The 18,798-nt window shown below is 37.5% G+C and overlaps 1 protein-coding gene across 1 annotated transcript in view; it reads left to right on the top strand.

The window, feature by feature from the left end:
- The window catches only part of GANC (glucosidase alpha, neutral C), a 31,428-nt gene that overhangs the window by 5,416 nt on the left and 7,214 nt on the right, over window positions 1–18,798 (top strand). Inside the window, exons 5-17 of the mRNA XM_087951666.1 lie at window positions 1,311–1,493; window positions 1,710–1,758; window positions 2,052–2,118; window positions 3,032–3,128; window positions 8,664–8,844; window positions 9,106–9,256; window positions 9,461–9,699; window positions 10,057–10,183; window positions 10,525–10,604; window positions 11,145–11,288; window positions 12,446–12,542; window positions 13,842–13,943; window positions 14,236–14,479. Coding sequence (XP_087807792.1) covers window positions 1,311–1,493; window positions 1,710–1,758; window positions 2,052–2,118; window positions 3,032–3,128; window positions 8,664–8,844; window positions 9,106–9,256; window positions 9,461–9,699; window positions 10,057–10,183; window positions 10,525–10,604; window positions 11,145–11,288; window positions 12,446–12,542; window positions 13,842–13,943; window positions 14,236–14,479 — 1,761 coding nt within the window. The remainder of the gene's footprint in view (window positions 1–1,310; window positions 1,494–1,709; window positions 1,759–2,051; window positions 2,119–3,031; window positions 3,129–8,663; window positions 8,845–9,105; window positions 9,257–9,460; window positions 9,700–10,056; window positions 10,184–10,524; window positions 10,605–11,144; window positions 11,289–12,445; window positions 12,543–13,841; window positions 13,944–14,235; window positions 14,480–18,798) is intronic.

Below are 18,798 nucleotides of genomic sequence, written 5' to 3'. Positions count from 1 at the left end.
ACCCAAAATCAGGCAAAGCAGGAAGATTGAGTTGCTCACAGAATCACAGATTCATTCAGAGATCTATCTATCTGCCATTAGCTAACTCAGTCTGTCACATCAAATTTGCTTGCAAGCAAACTCACAAAATTAATTCACAACACACCATGCATGTAAATATTGAATTTTTTATAAAAAAGAGCAACTTTTACCCAAAATCAGGCAAAGCAGGCAGATTGAGTTGCTCACAGAATCATTCAGTGATCTATCTATCTGCCATCGGCTAACTCAGTCTCTCAAATTTGCTTGCCGTGAGTCTGCACTGAATTTGCTTGCAAGCGAACCTTCAGTCCTAAGGGAGTTTTAACTGTGTTGAGCCGAAGATCTAAAGACTGGCTAGAAAGCAAGAAATCCAACCATTTCTTGCTTCCTAGCTAATCTAAATCTCCCAGCACAGCAAAACAGATGATGGTCGGAAAAAGGAAAAATAGCAATTTAGCAGGCAAGTTTACCTGGTAAGGAATGAGTGGGTGGGGAGGGTTTTCGCGGGCCATGTGGGCAGCGCAGCCTTGTGTTTCTGCGCAGCCTGGATTAATTGCTTTGTGGGGGTGCTCTGGGGGTGAAATTTCTCTGCGGCCCACCAAGATTTTCTCACGGCCCACCAGTGGGCCACGGCCCACCGGTTGGCGACTGCTGCACTAGTACGTAGTGAGGAACTTTTGTTCTTTCCTTGTATTACAATTTATAATTTTTATTTGCTTTAACATATAAAGAGAAAAATACAGAAACAAAAAGAGGACCAACTAGAAAACTAACCAAAATACCCACATTATTAATCATATAGGAAACAGCTCTGTTATTAAATACAGCATTTAACCCTGGGTACGCTGAATAATCTTGGTCAGTCTTCCTATTCAGCTGATAAAACAATGCAAGAGCAGTTTTTCTGTCATAACCAAATGATTTTCTATCTACACTTCCTGCTTAATTGATAGCTTTATTTTTTAGAATGTTTAGCCATTCCCAGTTGCAATATGCTTTTTTCTCTTTTTAAATGAATGTAGCAAAACTATCTGGCACATATATCCAAAGATATAGGAATTTATTTCAGAAGTGCATGTTAACAAAAAAAAAGTCAGCATGAGAGAGTGGGAGAAGGAGAGGGAGGGAGGGAGGGAGAGAGAGAGAGAAACACATTCATAAATGTGTTGAGATAAAAAAATTGATTGACGTTTGTGGAACTTAACAGTTTTCAGATTTGCTATTATTTGTAATTTGAACAAAAAAAATGTTTTCTTTACTCTGGTCTTTTTTCTTTTTCTATTTCAAAGGCTGAAAATATCAGAGAAAGATGCAGACAAATTTGTGCTGATAGGTGCTGAGCAAGACCAGCAGATTCATATAATGGCAAAACCTTTTCAAATACAGCTTATTTCTAAGGATGAAATTTTACTGAGCATGAATTCCAATGGCCTGTTGTATTTGGAACACCTGCAGTCGCCACCTCAAAGCAGGTATGATATTACTTCAATATACAAAAGAAAAGGAGGGAAAAAAGGAAAAGGAACAAACGGGGGAAACCTACAGAAAGCAATATTAGTATCTGTGCTGATCTATCTAAGTACAGATCAATTATTGTAGGTTGGGATAATTAACATTATTATTCTAAAATAAGTTCTTTTGTGAGGATCTGCTTGTAATTGTACACTGAAAACTTTTGATTTTTAAAGGAAATCTACTTCACAAGAAAAGGAAAGTGGACTGGCAGACCCTTTTAAGGTACATTTAATCTACTGTAGATATATGGATTTTTGTCTGGTCAGTTTGTCCAAAGGTGGTGGAAATAATAAGTTTTGATTTTAACATTATTTAAACAATAATAATATGAATCTGGAAAGGAAATAAGGCAGTTACTGACAGTTATGAACTAGGGCATGGTCTGAATTGTACAGTGATTTCATTGTAGAATATTGCTTGGAATTAGCTGTAACTCAGACCTAGACTGGAAACTGATTGCTAAGTTCTGTTGGCTAGTCCATGACAGAGTTACATCTCTTTTTCTTTTATCTAAGGAAACTGAAGAAGATTTAGGTCACTGGGAAGAAAAGTTTGGCAAATTTTTAGACATCAAAGCTAATGGTAAGTGGCTCAGAGACCACCATTCTTTTTCAGCTCTGAATTTGATCAGTTTGATCGAAATCTCATCAGTTTTTATGTGAAAACTTGGATATCATGCAAGTTTGGGTCATTTCCATTTTTGTAAAAGTAATTATAAAAATATTGTGGATCATTGCTTGCTTCCTTGGAATATTGGAATATTGAGGATAACATGCCATGTTGTCAATGTTTGCCTGTTGTCTAATAATTGAAAATGTTATCCTTTCCCTCAGTTATACTAATATATATTTAATTGCTTTGTGGGGGGGCGGTCTCTTAATTTTGATGTGTTATTTGCTCAATTAATATAGCTTCACATTTCATGTAGTGTACATGATTTTGGGTAATTTCCAGAGTTGAAAGCAAAGAAACCCAGAAATAACCAAAACTATAACAATGACTATTAACATACAAAAACTTAATACAGGAGATCCACCTCATTGATATTTTTTCAGGCTCCAGTACTAGCAGATCCCCAGACCAGATGGCACAGCCATTTCTTCATACTCACATGCACAAACAGGTATTCACACCAGTCATGCAGTTTTTGTTGGGTGGGGGGAGGTCCTAGCTGGCCACATGGCTTGGCTCACTCATAGGAATCAATTATTGCAATTGCCTGTTTTATACTGCAGTTTAGATGGCTTATATTTAACCTTTGGCTGGGGGCTGCACAATCTGCCTTTGTAGATTTGGACTAGGTTGCTTGAATCCTTAAAATAGGTTTCTTTTCTTAATCCTCGTTCTGTGTCCTCACAACGAAACATTGGCACAATTTTTCTCTATATTATAGTAAGCCACAAAGAGCCTCAGTGGAGGTTAGTATTGAATGGGTTGCTCTTTCATGCTGCCCTGTGTTTGCACTACCTCACAGTACTACTCTGTCTTAATACAGGTCCTAGCAGTGTAGGTTTAGATGTTTCTTTGCATGGATTTCAACATCTCTATGGAATACCTCAGCATGCAGAAACCCTCCTCTTGAAAAATACCAGGTAATGAAATAAGGATCAAAAGATAGCGAAATTTTCTGAATGTCACCGTAGCTCCAGACTTTTGGTCCAAGATCTGGGGGCTTTTGGCTACTAACAATCATAGCTATGCCAAATTAATGGTATAACATGAAATGAATCACAACATTCTCTGTGTTTCACATTCACTACCAGGGGGAAGTAGCTCAGCAGCCTCTCTGCTAACATCTAGAACAGGGGTCCCCAAACTTGGCAACTTTAAGACTTGTGGACTTCAACTCCCAGAATTCTCCAGCCAACTATGCTGGCTGGAGAATTCTGGGAGTTGAAGTCCACAAGTCTTAAAATTGCCAAGTTTGGAGACCTCTGACCTAGAATATCACACAGCACTCCCTAGACAGCACTGCTAATCCATTCAACCGATCCTTTCCTGAAAGCCAGAGTGGAGCAATAGTGAACGTGTTGGATTAGGATAGGGAAAGACCAAGACTCCTATTCCTTTTAGCTGTGGAGGTTCATTGGATGACTTTGAAAGTCACTTTCTCTCTGCCTAACCTCTCTCTCAGGTTTGTTGTTTAGGGGAGAGGGAAAAAGAAGAGAAGGGAGTGCTGTGTGCAATACCTTCTCTAGAAAGGATTGAATTAAAACCTAATGATAAATAAATGTTTCCAATCAGCTTCTGCTCCCCTGGATTTTAAGCGCCTTCCTCATTTACTGCAGCCATTTAGACTCAGACAGCCTTCATCACCCAGGCATTCCCATAGCTTCTGTTTTTCTTGCTTCTTGCTCCTGTTCTCCTGTTTTCTTCAACCTAAAACCTCAGGGCAGTCAATTTGCTGAAGGTGACCTTTTGCTTTCTTTGCAGTCACAATGTTTTCCCAAGCGTTACACTCTAGATAAATGTTTTCTTTCAAATATCCTTGCAAGTCCCAAAGGCGCTTTTCCAGGAGGCAACTGGATTTTCTTGTTTTTTTCTTTGAAGAGGGTTTGCTTTTCATCGAAGACGCTTCTTCTGCTCTGATTGGATGGTGGAGAATGGAAGGATCCAATCAGAGCTGAAGAAGCGTCTTCGACGAGAAGCAAAGTGTCTTCAAGGAAAAAACAAGAAGGTCCAGTTGCCTCCTGAAAAAGCACCTTTGGGACAAACCTGACCTGGATGACTGATAATATCCATAGACTATCTCTTGCAAAAAAAACAGAATCGAAGAACATGCTCAGTCTGTTCTGCCCTTCCCTTTACATTCACTGCAGGATTCAGTGCTCAGCAAAATGTAGGCAGGTGATCCTTGACTAAACCATTCGTTTAATGATCTTTCAAAGTTAGAACGGCACTGACTTATGAGCATTTTTCATACTTACGACCATTGCAGCATCCTTGTGGTCACATGATCAAAATTCAGACACTTGGCAACTGGCCACGTGATCACCTTTTGTGACCTTCTGACATGCAAAGTCAATGACAAAGCCAGATTCATTTAACAGCCATGTTGCTAACTTAACAGCCTCATGGATTCACTTAAGAACTATGACAAGACAGGTCATTACATGGAGCAAACCTCACTTAACAACTCTGTTTCTTAGCAATGAAAATGTTGGGCTCAACTTCGGTCATAAATCAAGGACTACCTGTAGTATGCAAATACTTTTATAAAACCTACACAGGCCTAGACATGAATAAGTTTTCACAAGACAAAAGGGGGCTACATACAATTCCAAGATTGCCATCCTAAGTATATTTGCTAGGAAGTAAGTTTTATAGAACAGTTTTTGTGACTTATTTCTGAATAAACACATGTATATTTGTATTGTCGTTATTAAATCAAAACAATTATGATCTCCCTGATAACCAGGGTTACAAGGCCAGCCAACTATAATCTGACAGCAGCGCTGCCTGTTCAGTGATGGGATTCAAAAATTTTTACTACCGGTTCGGTGGGCGTGGCTTGGTGGGCATGATGTGATGTGGTGGGCGTGGCTTGGTGGGCGTGGCAGGGCAAGTATACTGCAAAATCCCCATTCTCTCCCCACCCCACTAACCTGCTTCCCAACAAAAGAATACCCAGCCGATCAGCTGGGACTTGGGAGGCACAGAATAGAGTGGGGGGCAGTCAGAGGTGGTATTCTCCAAACTACTCAAAATTTCTGCTACCAGTTCTCCAGAACTGGTCAGAACCTGCTGAATACCCCCTCTGTGCCTGTTGCAGAATAGCACAGAGTATGAACAACATTCACCCATGCAGTGACATGAGATGTTGATGACAGATAATTTCACTAAAGAATAGAATAGAATAGAATAGAATAGAATAGAATAGAATAGAATAGAATAGAATAGAATAGAAGTGGAGTGGAATAGAATAGAATAGAAATAGAAATAGAAATAGAAATAGGAGTGGAGTGGAGTGGAGTGGAGTGGAATGGAATGGAATGGAATAGTAGTGGAGTGGAGTGGAGTGGAGTGGAGTGGAGTGGAATGGAATAGAATAGAATAGAATAGAATAGAATAGAATAGAATAGAATAGAATAGAATAGAATAGAATAGGAGTGGAATGGAATGGAATGGAATAGAATAGGATAGAATAGAATAGAATAGAATAGAATAGAATAGAATAGAATAGAATAGAATAGAATAGAATAGAATAGAATAGAATAGAATAGAATAGAATAGAATAGGAGTGGAATAGAATAGAATAGGAGTGGAATAGAAATAGAAATAGAGTGGAGTGGAATGGAGTGGAATGAAATGGAATGGAATGGAATGGAATAGAAGTGGAGTGGAATAGAATAGAATAGAATAGAATAGAATAGAATAGAATAGAATAGAATAGAAATAGAGTGGAATGGAATGGAATAGAATAGAATAGAAGTGGAGTGGAATAGAATAGAATAGAATAGGATAGAATAGAATAGAATAGAATAGAATAGAATAGAATAGAATAGAATAGAATAGAATAGAAATAGAAATAGAGTGGAGTGGAGTGGAGTGGAGTGGAGTGGAGTGGAGTGGAGTGGAGTGGAGTGGAGTGGAATGGAATGGAATGGAATAGAAGTAGAGTGGAATAGAATAGAATAGAATAGAATAGAATAGAAGTGGAGTGGAGTGGAGTGGAATGGAATGGAATGGAATAGGAGTGGAATAGAATAGAAATAGAGTGGAGTGGAATGGAATGGAATGGAATGGAATGGATTGGAATGGATTGGAATGGATTGGAATGGAATAGAATAGAATAGAATAGAATAGAATAGAATAGAATAGAATAGAATAGAATAGAATAGAATAGAATAGAATAGAATAGAATAGCTTTATTGTCATTGCATTCCACGAATACAATGAAATTTGAAAGCTACTCCAGCACAGTGCCCCAAACACCACATCATAATCATACTACAGAGTATATAATAATAATAATAATAATAATAATAATAATAATAATAATAATAATAATAATAATAATAAAAAATCACAGATGCACTGTTTGATTCAAGACAATTACTGTATTGGAAAAGAAACTGCTTTTAATGTGCTATTTATAGCATGAACCATCTTTTTCTGTTTTGTTGACCTCTAAATACATAGGATATCTATCTGTATAATCTCTAGCTGGCATTATTTTGTATAATTTGTGCCACTTCCATACAAAAGCATAGCTCAAACCAATTTAAGAAACACGATGTACACAATTGCAATATGTTAATAGGAAGAGGTGGTACTCAATATTCCGTTGTGTCATTATCCAGTTTTGCTCATCCATTGTTGAAAACTAAAGAACATACAGGTAGTCCTCAACTTATGACAACAATAGAGCCCAAAATTTATGCTATTAAGTGAGAAATTTGTTAAGTGAGTTTTGCCCCATTTTATGACTTTTCTTGCCACATTTGGTAAGTGAATCATTGCAGCTGTTAAATTAGTAACACAGTTGTTAAGTGAATCTGGCTTTCTCGTTGACTTTGCTTGTCAGAAGGTCACAAAAGACAATCACATGACTCCCGGGACACTGCAACCATCATAAATGTGAGTCAGTTGTCAAACATCTGAATGTAAATCACGTGACCATGGGAATGCTACAAAGGTCATAAGTCACTTTTTTCAGTGATGTTGTAACTTCGAACTGTCACTAAATGAACCGCTGTAAGTCAAGAACTACCTGCATTTCATTATACCCATTCAGGTTGGGGACTTTTTTTGATATTTTAAGGGTGCACAAAATGACAGATGGGTTATAATAAACAAAAAATAAAAATACATGTATTGCTAGGGTCAAGTTGTCTATGCAGTATTTGTTCATTTTTTCTGCTGCAAAAGATCACAAGGCATCCTATGGCTTTCTCACAGCAAGCAGTATTGTTCTTTTTTGGAAAAACTCACTCTGCTGGTGATAAAAGAGGTCATCCCTTTAGAGTCATTCATGATCTTTCAAGGGTTCTTTTGCACTACTAACTGCTAGTTTTGCTCACAGACCTCTTCGGTAATTAGGATGAGCAATCTGTAGGATTGCAAGACCCTCCACCAAGATCCTGAAAGGTCCAAGTGAAGTGGAAAAGCCAGGATAAACTACACAGCCATAATTGGCTGAATGAGTTGCTCCAAAGAACAAGAGTACCAGAGGTAGTATTCAGGAGGTTCTGACCAGTTCTGGAGAATCAGTAGCGGAAATTTTGAGTAGTTTGGAGAACCGGCAAATACCACCTCTGACTGGCCCCGCCCCCATCTATTCTCTGCCTCCTGAGTCCCAGCTGATTAGCTGGGTCTTCTTTTGTTGCCCTACACAGGAGAAAGGAGCTGGAAAGCAGGTTAGGGGGTGGGGAGGGAATGGGGATTTTGTATCTTTCACCTGAAATGGGGTGGGAATGGAGATTGCAGTATCTTTCCCCCTGCCATGCCCACCAAGCCACGCCCACCAAGCCAGGCCCACAGAACCGGTAGTAAAAAAAAATTGAATCCCACCACTGAAGAGTACCCACTGTTGCAAGTAGCCTCACCATCAAGTTGATATGCCATGTGATATGTTGTGAGCAAGCGAGGAGAAGGAGGAGCAAATACAGGCATGTTGCATAAAATGGTCTCAGTAGATGAATATTGAAAGGCAGCATGGTCAATTCAACAGAGATATAGAAAGGATATAAATCCAAAAGGGCAAGCAGATGGATGGATGGATGATCAGAGTCAGACATCTTACTCAGCAATCTGTCACATTATGTACTAAGGAGCAAATACAAGCATGTTGCATAAAATGGTCTCAGTAGATGAATACTGAAAGCCAGCATGGTCGATTCAACAGAGATATAGAAAGTTAGGATATAAATCCAAAGGGCTGAGCAGATGGACAGATAATCAGAGTCAGACTCAGCAATCTGCCACATTATGCACTAAATATTATGATTATTAAACTGCAACAAAACTGGAAAACATCAGGACAAAGAAAACTGGTATAAACTATTACTGTGAACAACTTATTTCTTAGTACCACAAGGCAATTGTGGCACTATGATGTCCTGTTCTCGCACTGGATGACATAAAATAATATCTCTACAAGCAATTTGTTTTTCTTTGTATTCCAGTGATGATGATGTCTACCGGCTTTATAATCTAGATGTCTTCGGATATACCATCCATAGCAAAATGGGCATTTATGGTTCAGTGCCCTTACTCTTAGCACATAAGCCTGATCAGACAGTTGGAATCTTTTGGCTAAATTCCTCAGAAACATTGGTGGAGATTTCTACAAAAGCTTCAATGAAGGTGAGATGCACTATGTTCTGCATGGAAGTATAGCTACCTTGTGTAAGAATTAATAACATTATAAAGCATCTTCCAGCCACCTGAAAATCTCATGATGAGTTGGACAACATTGATCATCTAGCCATCTTGGTCACTGGAAGTTAATCATTAATGTTGGATAACTTTTTTTAGATTTTTTAAAAATCTTACCTTTATTATTTTTTTAATACAGTAAATGCATTTAACATTATTTTTAAATATTTGTATATGTTTGTTTTAAAGGTTTTACCTTCCCAAATTCCAGACATGTCCAAGCAGAGGGTAGTGCCTCAAACTGATGTGCGCTGGATGTCAGAAAGTGGAATCATTGACATATTCATCTTAAAGGGACCCAGTCCTTTTGATATTTTTAAGCAGTATGGACAGCTAACAGGTATTGGCTTATGAAGAAATTTCCTTTATCTCTTTCTTGTGGTCTCCATAATTAATCTACCAACTATACAATATATGGCATGGAAACATGTCTTGATTATTTATACTAAGTGGAAGAATAAAAATGAAATATTTATCATTTAATATGTCTCCAGTTATATTTTGAATGGCAGCACAATCTTCTCTGTCTTCCTTTTCCTCATAGGCACTCAGGCTCTGCCTCCCCTCTTCTCTCTTGGGTACCATCAATGCCGCTGGAATTATGAAGATGAGGATGACGTAAAAAAAGTGGATGCAGGTTTTGATACCTTTGACATCCCCTATGACGTCATATGGCTAGATATCGAGCACACCGATGGCAAACGATACTTCACTTGGGACAAGAAGAGATTTCCCAATCCTGAGAAGATGCAGAAGCAGCTACTTATGAAGAAAAAACGCAAGGTACGTAATGCACTAAAAATAGAGAGAAAGTAATGTAGCTCTGTGGCTTTTTGTATCCACCAGTGCCTACTGAAAGCATCCATTTCCTTGAAAATTTTAAAATAAATGTTGTTTGGAAAGAAATACATCTATGGAAGCTTTCTCTGTCTTTCCCCAGCTAACTTGGGAAGATTTTTGGCTTCTTACATAATGCTTTCCATCTGCTTTAATTTGCTGAAAACCAGTCTAGTTGGGAATTCTGACAATTAGGAATCCAAAGCATCTAGAAGAGAATATCAGCTTATGAAACATAAAACATTCCCGCAACGTATTATTCCGTCAATAATAAGACTATATTGTTATCTCTCATGTTGGCAGATGGTTGTCATTGTGGACCCTCATATTAAGATTGATCCTCGTTATACTATATACTCACAAGCAAAAGCGAAAGGATTCTTTGTTAAAGATCGTAATGGTGAAGATTTTAAGGGCATCTGCTGGCCAGGTAATGAACTCTCTTTGCTTTATAAATCCCTTTGAAGAAACACGTAGGAGGTAGATCAAAATGGATTTTCTCATTAATTGTAACTGACCTATTAGAAAGAAATTGATATGTTCATTATCTTCACAATTGACAGGTTTCTCTCTATTTCTGCCTCTCTTCTTATTTGTGTCTTAACATTTGTCAGAATCAGAAGTGACAGTAATAAAAGGTATCTGTCTCATGTATCATGAAATTGGCTTGAACATTGACATTTTCTATTATTGTAATAGGATATGACACACAAGAAAAAGCCAGTTTTGCTTTTTCTTCCTGAAAATATAATACAATCCTAACATCTGCAGGTCTCTCATCATACCTGGATTTTACCAATCCTGAAGTCCGACAATGGTATGCAGATCAATTTGACTTCAAAAGATACAAGGTTTGTGTTTTGTAATGATATGGTCAGGATCCACAGAATATTACTATCTATAAATGTGATTTCTATACAGTCTGGGTGGCTTAATTTTGGAAATATGGAAAAAGACAAAATCTAAATAGCTTTGGCAATTATAAATAAAATCCACCCAGAATATAAAATGTTGGACTAAAGCAAGACATCTTCTGTATAGTCATCTCTGCGTAAGATATGTAGAGAACTTTTAGCTCATGCAAATTCCATTAGAGATAAAGTTGGAAATAAGAGGAAAGTACCATCTTAAATACTTTATTTGGTTTAACATCTATTTGAATTGAGAAGGTATGTGAGATACCCACTTTCTGAATAACCCCCAAGAAGGAAACCTGATTATCATTCTCTGCTCAGTTGGATCTCTGGCACAAGAGACAGGCAAGATGCCCAAGGAAAAGGAAAAGAGTACACTTTTCAAAGCAGAGTGAACAAAATAAATTAGTACAAGTATTTAGATACAGTTCTTGTTCTTAACTAATACATTAAATAAGCTTAAATATTGTCCTACAGAGTTCTTCTGAAATTCTTTTTATCTGGAATGATATGAATGAGCCTTCAGTCTTCAAAGGGATAGAACAAAGCATGTCAAAAGACGCTATTCATTATGGCAAATGGGAACATCGAGATGTTCATAATCTCTATGGCTTTTACCAGGTAGGACAAGTACAACTGAATTAACAATTATAATACTGGTAGTTCTTATTATTGCATTGCCTATACTTGCTGATCTTGCATTTTGTCTATAGTTGTCTTAATCAAAGTTGATTATAAATTCATTAATAAAAAAACAATGCCATTATAATCACAATAATAATTTGTTTTAATATTTTTGTACAATAATAAATTATTTTAAAATCTTTGTCGCTGTTAATGTTACTTAAAAACAAACATCAGCAAAATATATTGCACAATATCATATTTTGTTCCAAAACATTACAAAGTACATGTCTTTATAATATACAATGTCGTTCTTTCCTTTCTTTCTGTTCCTAAGATGTGTCACTTCTGTGTTTCCTATTTCAGTATGTTTTACTCTGTTTTATCATTCCTGGCCCTCACTTTTTATAATTCCAAACACATTGCAACATTTGCTTTAAAAATTGCTTGTACTGCATAGTGATTAAAGTGGTGAATAAGACACAGGACACTGTGAGTTCTAGTCCCCCCTTAAGAATGGGTATGAAACAGGTGGTATTCAGCAGGTTCTGACCAGTTCTGGAGAACTGGTAGTGGAAATTTTGAGTAGTTTGGAGAATTGGCAAATACCACCTCTGACTGGAGATTTTACAGTATTCTTCCCCTGCCACGCCTACCAAGCCACCCCCACAGAACCGGTAGTAAAAAAAATTTGAATCCCACCACTGGTATGAAAGCCAGCTGGGTGACTTTAGGCCTGTCATACTCTCTCAGCCTAACCCACCTCACAATTGTACGTAAAATGTCTACAGAGATTGTCAGTCATCCAGGTCATGGTTGTCCCAAAGGTGCTTTTTCAAAAAGCAACTGGACTTTCTTTGTTTTTTCTTGAAGACTTTTTGCTTCTCATCCAAGAAACTTCTACAGTTCTGAGCTGAAGAAGCTTCTTGGATGAGAAGCGAAACGTCTTTAAGGAAAAAAAACAAGCACCTTTGGGACAAGCACCTTTGGGACAAGCACGTCTTTAAGGAAAAAAAACAAGCACCTTTGGGACAAGCACCTTTTGAACAAGCACCTTTGGGACAGTTGTGAGGAAAATAAACCACCCTGAGTTGTTCAAAGTAAAGATGGGATATCTAATATAACAACAATAATGGTAATAATAATCTTTTTAGCAAATGGCAACCGCAGAAGGGCTGGTGAAACGAAGTGGAGGACTGGAAAGACCCTTTGTTCTTACCCGCTCTTTCTTTGCTGGATCGCAGAAGTATGGTAAGTGTCGATGAAGACTGGTTTTTGTCTGGATTTAACCATTTCTAGGCAACTCAATGATTTGAATGAATAATTTGCTTGAAAGTAACAGAGATGCAAGTATATGTTTTCTTAAGTTTTCGCGGGTACTTACATGTATGGTATTCAGCTTTGTTCGGGTATTTTCCCATGTCATTGTAATTGTGCTTTTAAAGTTGTAGCAACGTTTCGGCAGAATCTCATCTGCCATTATCATGCTTCAGAAGCCTGATGATGGCAGATGAGATTCTGCCGAAACGTTGCTACAACTTTAAAAGCACAACTGGCCTGAGTCCAAATGAGATCCATGCCATTCTGTTTGCTTATTTCTGAAGGATATTGGTGAACTTCATTTTTAAAATCACCTTTTTAAAAGAAAATGCATTGATAAACAAATCATGCTCTCTCTGTTCCCACAGTCGTGACAGTCATGCTACATGATACATTGTAAGATGTTGAATTTGAAATGTGAAGACATACAAAACACCTGACATGCTGACAAATGGAGAGTAGAACAAATGCTTTGCTGTTGTACTTTAGCCTCTTTTTACATGGCAAATGATTTTTTAAAATAAAAATATTATCTATTCCAGACCTATATTGTTATAAGCTGCCTAGAGTCATCTCCAGATGAGATGGGCAGCATATAAATTAAATAAATGCATGAATTAAATAAAGAAGAGGTAAATAATGAAAATTATAAAAAATAATAATGGGAAAGCAAATTCCAAATTTTTAGAGTGGCCGATTTTTAAGACAGTGAAAATCACTTAATTATAGAGACATCTAACAGGATCTTACGGAGTGCAAATTACATGGGTTCATCTTATTTGTGCTGTGTCACACATACAAAAGAAGTGGAATTTGTGTCATATTAGCGTAACACTGCTTTTGTCATTTAGACACACAAATGTGCATAAAGATGCCCCTGCTTAATTACTTTCCCAAATATACTTACAGCCTTAAACACATATGTGAATTCATAGCACATTACATGGAATATGTGTTAAAAATCAAACCATAAAGAACTGGAATACAGCTCTTCTTAAATCAGAAACAGTGTTGTAAGTAACTTAGGCCTTTTGCAGTTGTGTGGATCCATGGCAATACACAATTTTCATGGCAATACAATTTCCACATAGTCATTAACATTGTAAGGCCGGCAACATATACCTGAAGTGACATAAAGTATGATATATATTTGGAAGCAAAGCCCATTTTATTCAATTGGCCTTATAGCTAAATACAGGTAGCATTAAGATTTTTCCCTGTGATCTGCAGGTGCAGTGTGGACTGGAGACAATAAAGCAGATTGGAGTTACTTGAAAATCTCCATTCCAATGTTGCTGACAATCAGCATTGCGGGAATTTCTTTCTGTGGTGGTAAGATACTGTATCTTTATCAACTCCCAACTGAACAAATAGCCTCCTTTCCTCTTGCAGAAAGCATACCATGTTCCATTAAAACAAAATAAAAAGTAGTAAGTGAAACTTCTGAAGTCTTAAAAGAGACTTGGACATTTCAAAAATTGTTTGTTTTAAATTAAAACATGTATACATTCTTCAAAATGAGTCTGTTTGGTCTTAGGATATGCTCTATTAATAAATGCGGAGAATCCAAGAAGTTTGAATTTCTCACCAATTTCTGACAAAACAATCTTTTTCTGATGTCCAGCGGATGTAGGTGGATTTATTGGAAATCCAGAGCCAGAACTACTGGTTCGATGGTATCAGGCTGGGGCTTTGCAGCCTTTCTTCAGAGGCCATGCCAATATGAAAACCAAACGTCGTGAACCCTGGCTATTTGGGAAGAAGAACACAAAGATCATCAGGGAAGCTATTAACGAGCGCTACTCCCTGCTTCCTTACCTTTACACGTTGTTCTATCAGGCACACAGCATGGCTGAACCAGTTATGCGGTAAGCCGGTCATTGAAAAGATTTAATTTCTGCTTTATGCCAAAATATTTCTAACAGATACAGAGTTTTTGATTAGATAACACATAGAAATATTGATGAAGTATATATTGAAATGCAGAGCTAGCATAGATGCTAGTTCACTACTTTAGCTGTGATCTCTTAGGACATCATCTGTGTATCATGAGCTGGTAAAAACCAGGCCAATGGTAGGGTTACCTTAAAACTCATTGCATTCTCTAGGATTAAATGAGGTTTGGAATACAATTCCTAATCAGACTTTCAAGAGCTTATCTTAATTTCAATAAAGATCGTTTTAGTGCTTATCTGTAGTGGTGATTTCTTGGCTTGGTCTATCTAGTAGGGCTGAAAGCAGTCTTGAAAGTCTGATTGTGTTATACTACTTCCTCTGACTTATAGTTAGGAAGGTATGTGAGTTGCTTTTGAGCGGGTTCTGGATGTTCTGGGTTTAATGTTTTATCCCTTGTTGCTTTGGCAACAGAGTTTGAATATGTCCATCAAGGTCACCTTCCTTACTCTCTATATTTATTTATTTATTTATTTTTATTTATTTGATTTGCCAATTGTTTACAAGATAATAAGTATAAGTGTATACATAGTTGTGAATACATGAAATGGGTACATATAAGAAAAATAAAAGAAGAATAAGAGAAACAATAGGACAGGGACGGTAGGCACGTTGGTGCGCTTATGCATGCCCCTACAGACCTCTTAGGAAAGGGGTGAGGTCAATAGTAGACAGTCTAAGGTTAAAGTTTTTGGGGTTTGGGGAAGAAACTACAGAGTCGGGTAGAGTATTCCAGACATTGACCACTCTATTGCTGAAGTCGTATTTCCTGCAATCAAGTTTGGTGCGGTTAACTTTGAGTTTGTATCTATTGTGTGCTCTTGTGTTGTTATGGTTGAAGCTGAAGTATTCATTGACAGGTAGGACATTGCAATGTATGATTTTATATACCATGCTTAAATCAGACCGAAGACGGCGTAATTCAAGGTTTTCTAGTTCTAGAATTTCAAGTCTGGTGGCATAAGGTATTCTACAACGAGTAGAGGAGTGGAGAACTCTTCTTGTGAAATATTTTGGACTTTCTCAATTGTGCTAATATCAGATACGTAATGTGGGTTCCAGACTGATGAACTGTATTCGAGTATTGGTCTAGCAAATGTTTTGTATGCTCTGGTTAGTAGTGTGATATTACCAGAGAAAAAGCTACGTAGGATTAGGTTAACAACTCTTAATGCCTTTTTGGCTATGTAGTTGCAGTGGGCTCTAGCACTTAGATCATTCGAGGTGAGTATTCCAAGGTCCTTTACAGAGCTTGGGTCATCAACAAGATCTTGACTATTCAGCTTGTATTTTATTTTCTGATTTTTTTTGCCAATATGTAAGACAGAGCATTTATTTGTTGAGATTTGAAGTTGCCATTTGTTTGACCATTCTGATACATAGTCAAGATCTTTTGTAGGGTAGCAGTATTGTCTGTGGTATTGAACAGCTTTACATCATCAGCGAAAAGAACGCAATTGCTCTTAATATGATCACAGAGGTCATTTATGTAGAGTATGAAGAGAGTTGGTCCTAGAACACTGCCTTGGGGGACACCACTATTGACAGGTACAGAATTTGATAGGACGCTCCCAATTTTGACCATTTGTTGTCTGTTTGCCAGGAATGCTTCTATCCAGTTATGCAGTTGTCCAGAGATACCATAGGATTTTATTTTTAGGAGTAGTTTGTCGTGTACCACTGAATCAAAGGCTTTACAGAAGTCTATGTAGATTGCGTCTATTGCTTTGCCCTGGTCGAGTTGTGTCGTCCATATGTTTTTGCAGTGTAAGAGTTGCAGATTACAGGATAGTTTTTTTCTGAAACCAAATTGTTTATTGGAGAGTAGGTTGTTTGTCTCTAAGTGGAGGATGATGGATTGGTTAATAATTGATTCCATGACTTTACAGGTGACGCAGCATAAGGAGATTGGTCTGTAATTTTCAACTAGGCTTGGGTCTCCCTTTTTGAAGATGGGGATGACTGTGGCTTGTGACCATAGGTTAGGCAAGGAGCTGGTCCTGAAAGATTTTTCAAAGATTATGCTTAGAGGTTTGGCTATGGCAGTGGATAGCTTTTTTAAGAAGTAGGCACATATTCCATCCGGTCCAATAGATAGAGATGGTTTTAGATTGCGTAGTGCTTTTTCAACATTGTCTTCTGTAAAATCGATATGTATTAGATCATTGTTGTTATCTGTGGTACGGCTAGGAAATACTGGGCATGATCCATTGCTGTTTACAAATACTGAGCCGAAGAATGTGTTAAAGGTGTTGGCTTTAATGGTGTCGTCGTTGCAGTCTTTACCATCAAGTCCTATCAAGGGTGGGATGGACCTTGAGTCTTTTAGTTTGTTGTTTACAAAATTGTAAAAAGCACGGGTGGAATTGGTGCTTAGAAGGTTTTCCTCTTGTTTAATGTGATAATTGGTGCATTCAGTCTTTATCTGGTGGCATAAATTTTTGTATCGGCTTTTGAAATTGGCAACGTGACCAGATTTGTTTTTCCGCCAGAGTGATCTCTTTTTGGATTGAAGTTTCCTTATTGTTATGGGTAATCTGCTTTTTTGTTTTGTTTTGGGAGTTGTTGTTGGTACATATAGTTTGATGACTCTTTTGACTTCAAGTAAAAATATGTTGTAATGGTCTTCAACAGTATTGCATCCAGTGAATAGAGATTGCCAATCAAGGGATGAGAGATCGTTGTCTATAAGATCATAGTTGCCTTTTTGAAGTTACAATTGGGGATTACATCATTGTGGTGATTTTTGTGTGGGCGTATGTTGAGACAAAAGTCAATCATATTGTGGTCACTGCTGGAAAAGGGTTCTTTAGTTTGTATTCCGTAAATTAAATTCAAACTATTGCAGAAGATGAGATCGAGGCAGTTGTTTAGTCTAGTGTTGTTGGTTACTAGTTGTTCCAGTCCCAGATTTGTAATAGCATTGTAGAAGGTTGTGTGTATGATTTCAGTTGTACAATCATTTAGGGTCCAGTCAATATGAGGTAGATTGAAATCACCAAGAAAGATAAAAGGGTATGGGCAGGATGCAGCCCATGTTAGTAATGTATTTAGCTTGTTTACATGTTCGATGTCATAATCAGGTGCTCTGTAACATAGTAAGAATCGAATTGTGATATTTAAGGATAGTTCACAGATGATGGTCTCAGGAAGAGCAAGCTCCTGGGTAACTTGGATATTTTTTAGATGTAAGGACTTTTTATAGAAGATAGCAACACCACCTCCTCTACGAATTTCACGATCTGATCGGTAAACATGATAGTCTCTTACTGTGGTAATGGAGTCAGGGAGAGATGCATTGAGCCATGTTTCACAGACAAATATAATGTCGAATTTAGCCATATTTAGTAGGAGGAAAAATTCAGGTATTTTATTCACGAGGCTTCTTGCATTGAGTAGTTTGCATTTAAGGCCAGCAGTAGTTGGAATTGAGGTAGTTAGGGGCGTGCATGCCTAGTCTTGGGTGATGGTGGATCGGTTGAGGTAGGGTTGTGGTTGAGGGTTAAAGCTGAGTTGCGGGTTGTGTGGCTTACTTTTGATACAGTCAGCATGGTAGTCAATGTACAGGTCCTTCTCTCCATTGTCTAGACGTTTTTTGAGTTCAGTGCGGAGTACACGGGAGCGGGCACGTTGCTGTATGGTTAGGTCAGGGCGACAACGGAGGTTCTTATGGTTGGTGTTGGTTTTGGCGAGTGAATTTATAGTGTAAATGAATTTACGTTTGCTTGATTGATTTTAAAATCAACTTTCCATTTAGTGCTCTTGGGACTATTGTACATTAGCTTTGTGGGGACTGGTGGCTTTTCTTGGTCTTTGACTGGCATACGAGGGACCAAATTCTTAAAAAAATGGTTGAACCAGAAAAAGTCAGGGGAAAGGATAGGACCAAAGCTAAATTAAATTTGTTTAAAATATAAATAAAGTTGATAAAATATAATTTATGATTCTTTCTTATCCATTTGATAACTTTCCCCTTATACCACATTTGCATTATAACTTTATAATTATTATAACTCATGTGGTATAGTGCTGGTTAAGGTATGGCCCAGGAGCAAGGAGAAGCTGCTTCTAGTCCACCTCAACTAAAGAAGCTCACTGGATGACTGAGCTATCAAATTCTCCCAACCCAATCCATTTAAAGGGTTGTTGTTCAGCTGTTGTCATTGTTAGTCAGTGCATCTTTTAAACTGAAAACACAGCATTTGTTCTATGTGTTCAGTTTCCAATGAGAATG

Source organism: Notechis scutatus, chromosome 1 (assembly GCF_049901735.1).
Source record: "Notechis scutatus isolate UNSWTSFEM ecotype Mainland chromosome 1, rNotScu1.2, whole genome shotgun sequence".
Classification (NCBI taxonomy): Eukaryota; Metazoa; Chordata; class Lepidosauria; order Squamata; family Elapidae; genus Notechis; species Notechis scutatus.
The sequence above is the reverse complement of the archived record's forward strand: the minus strand, read 5'-3'. Positions and strand labels throughout refer to the sequence as shown.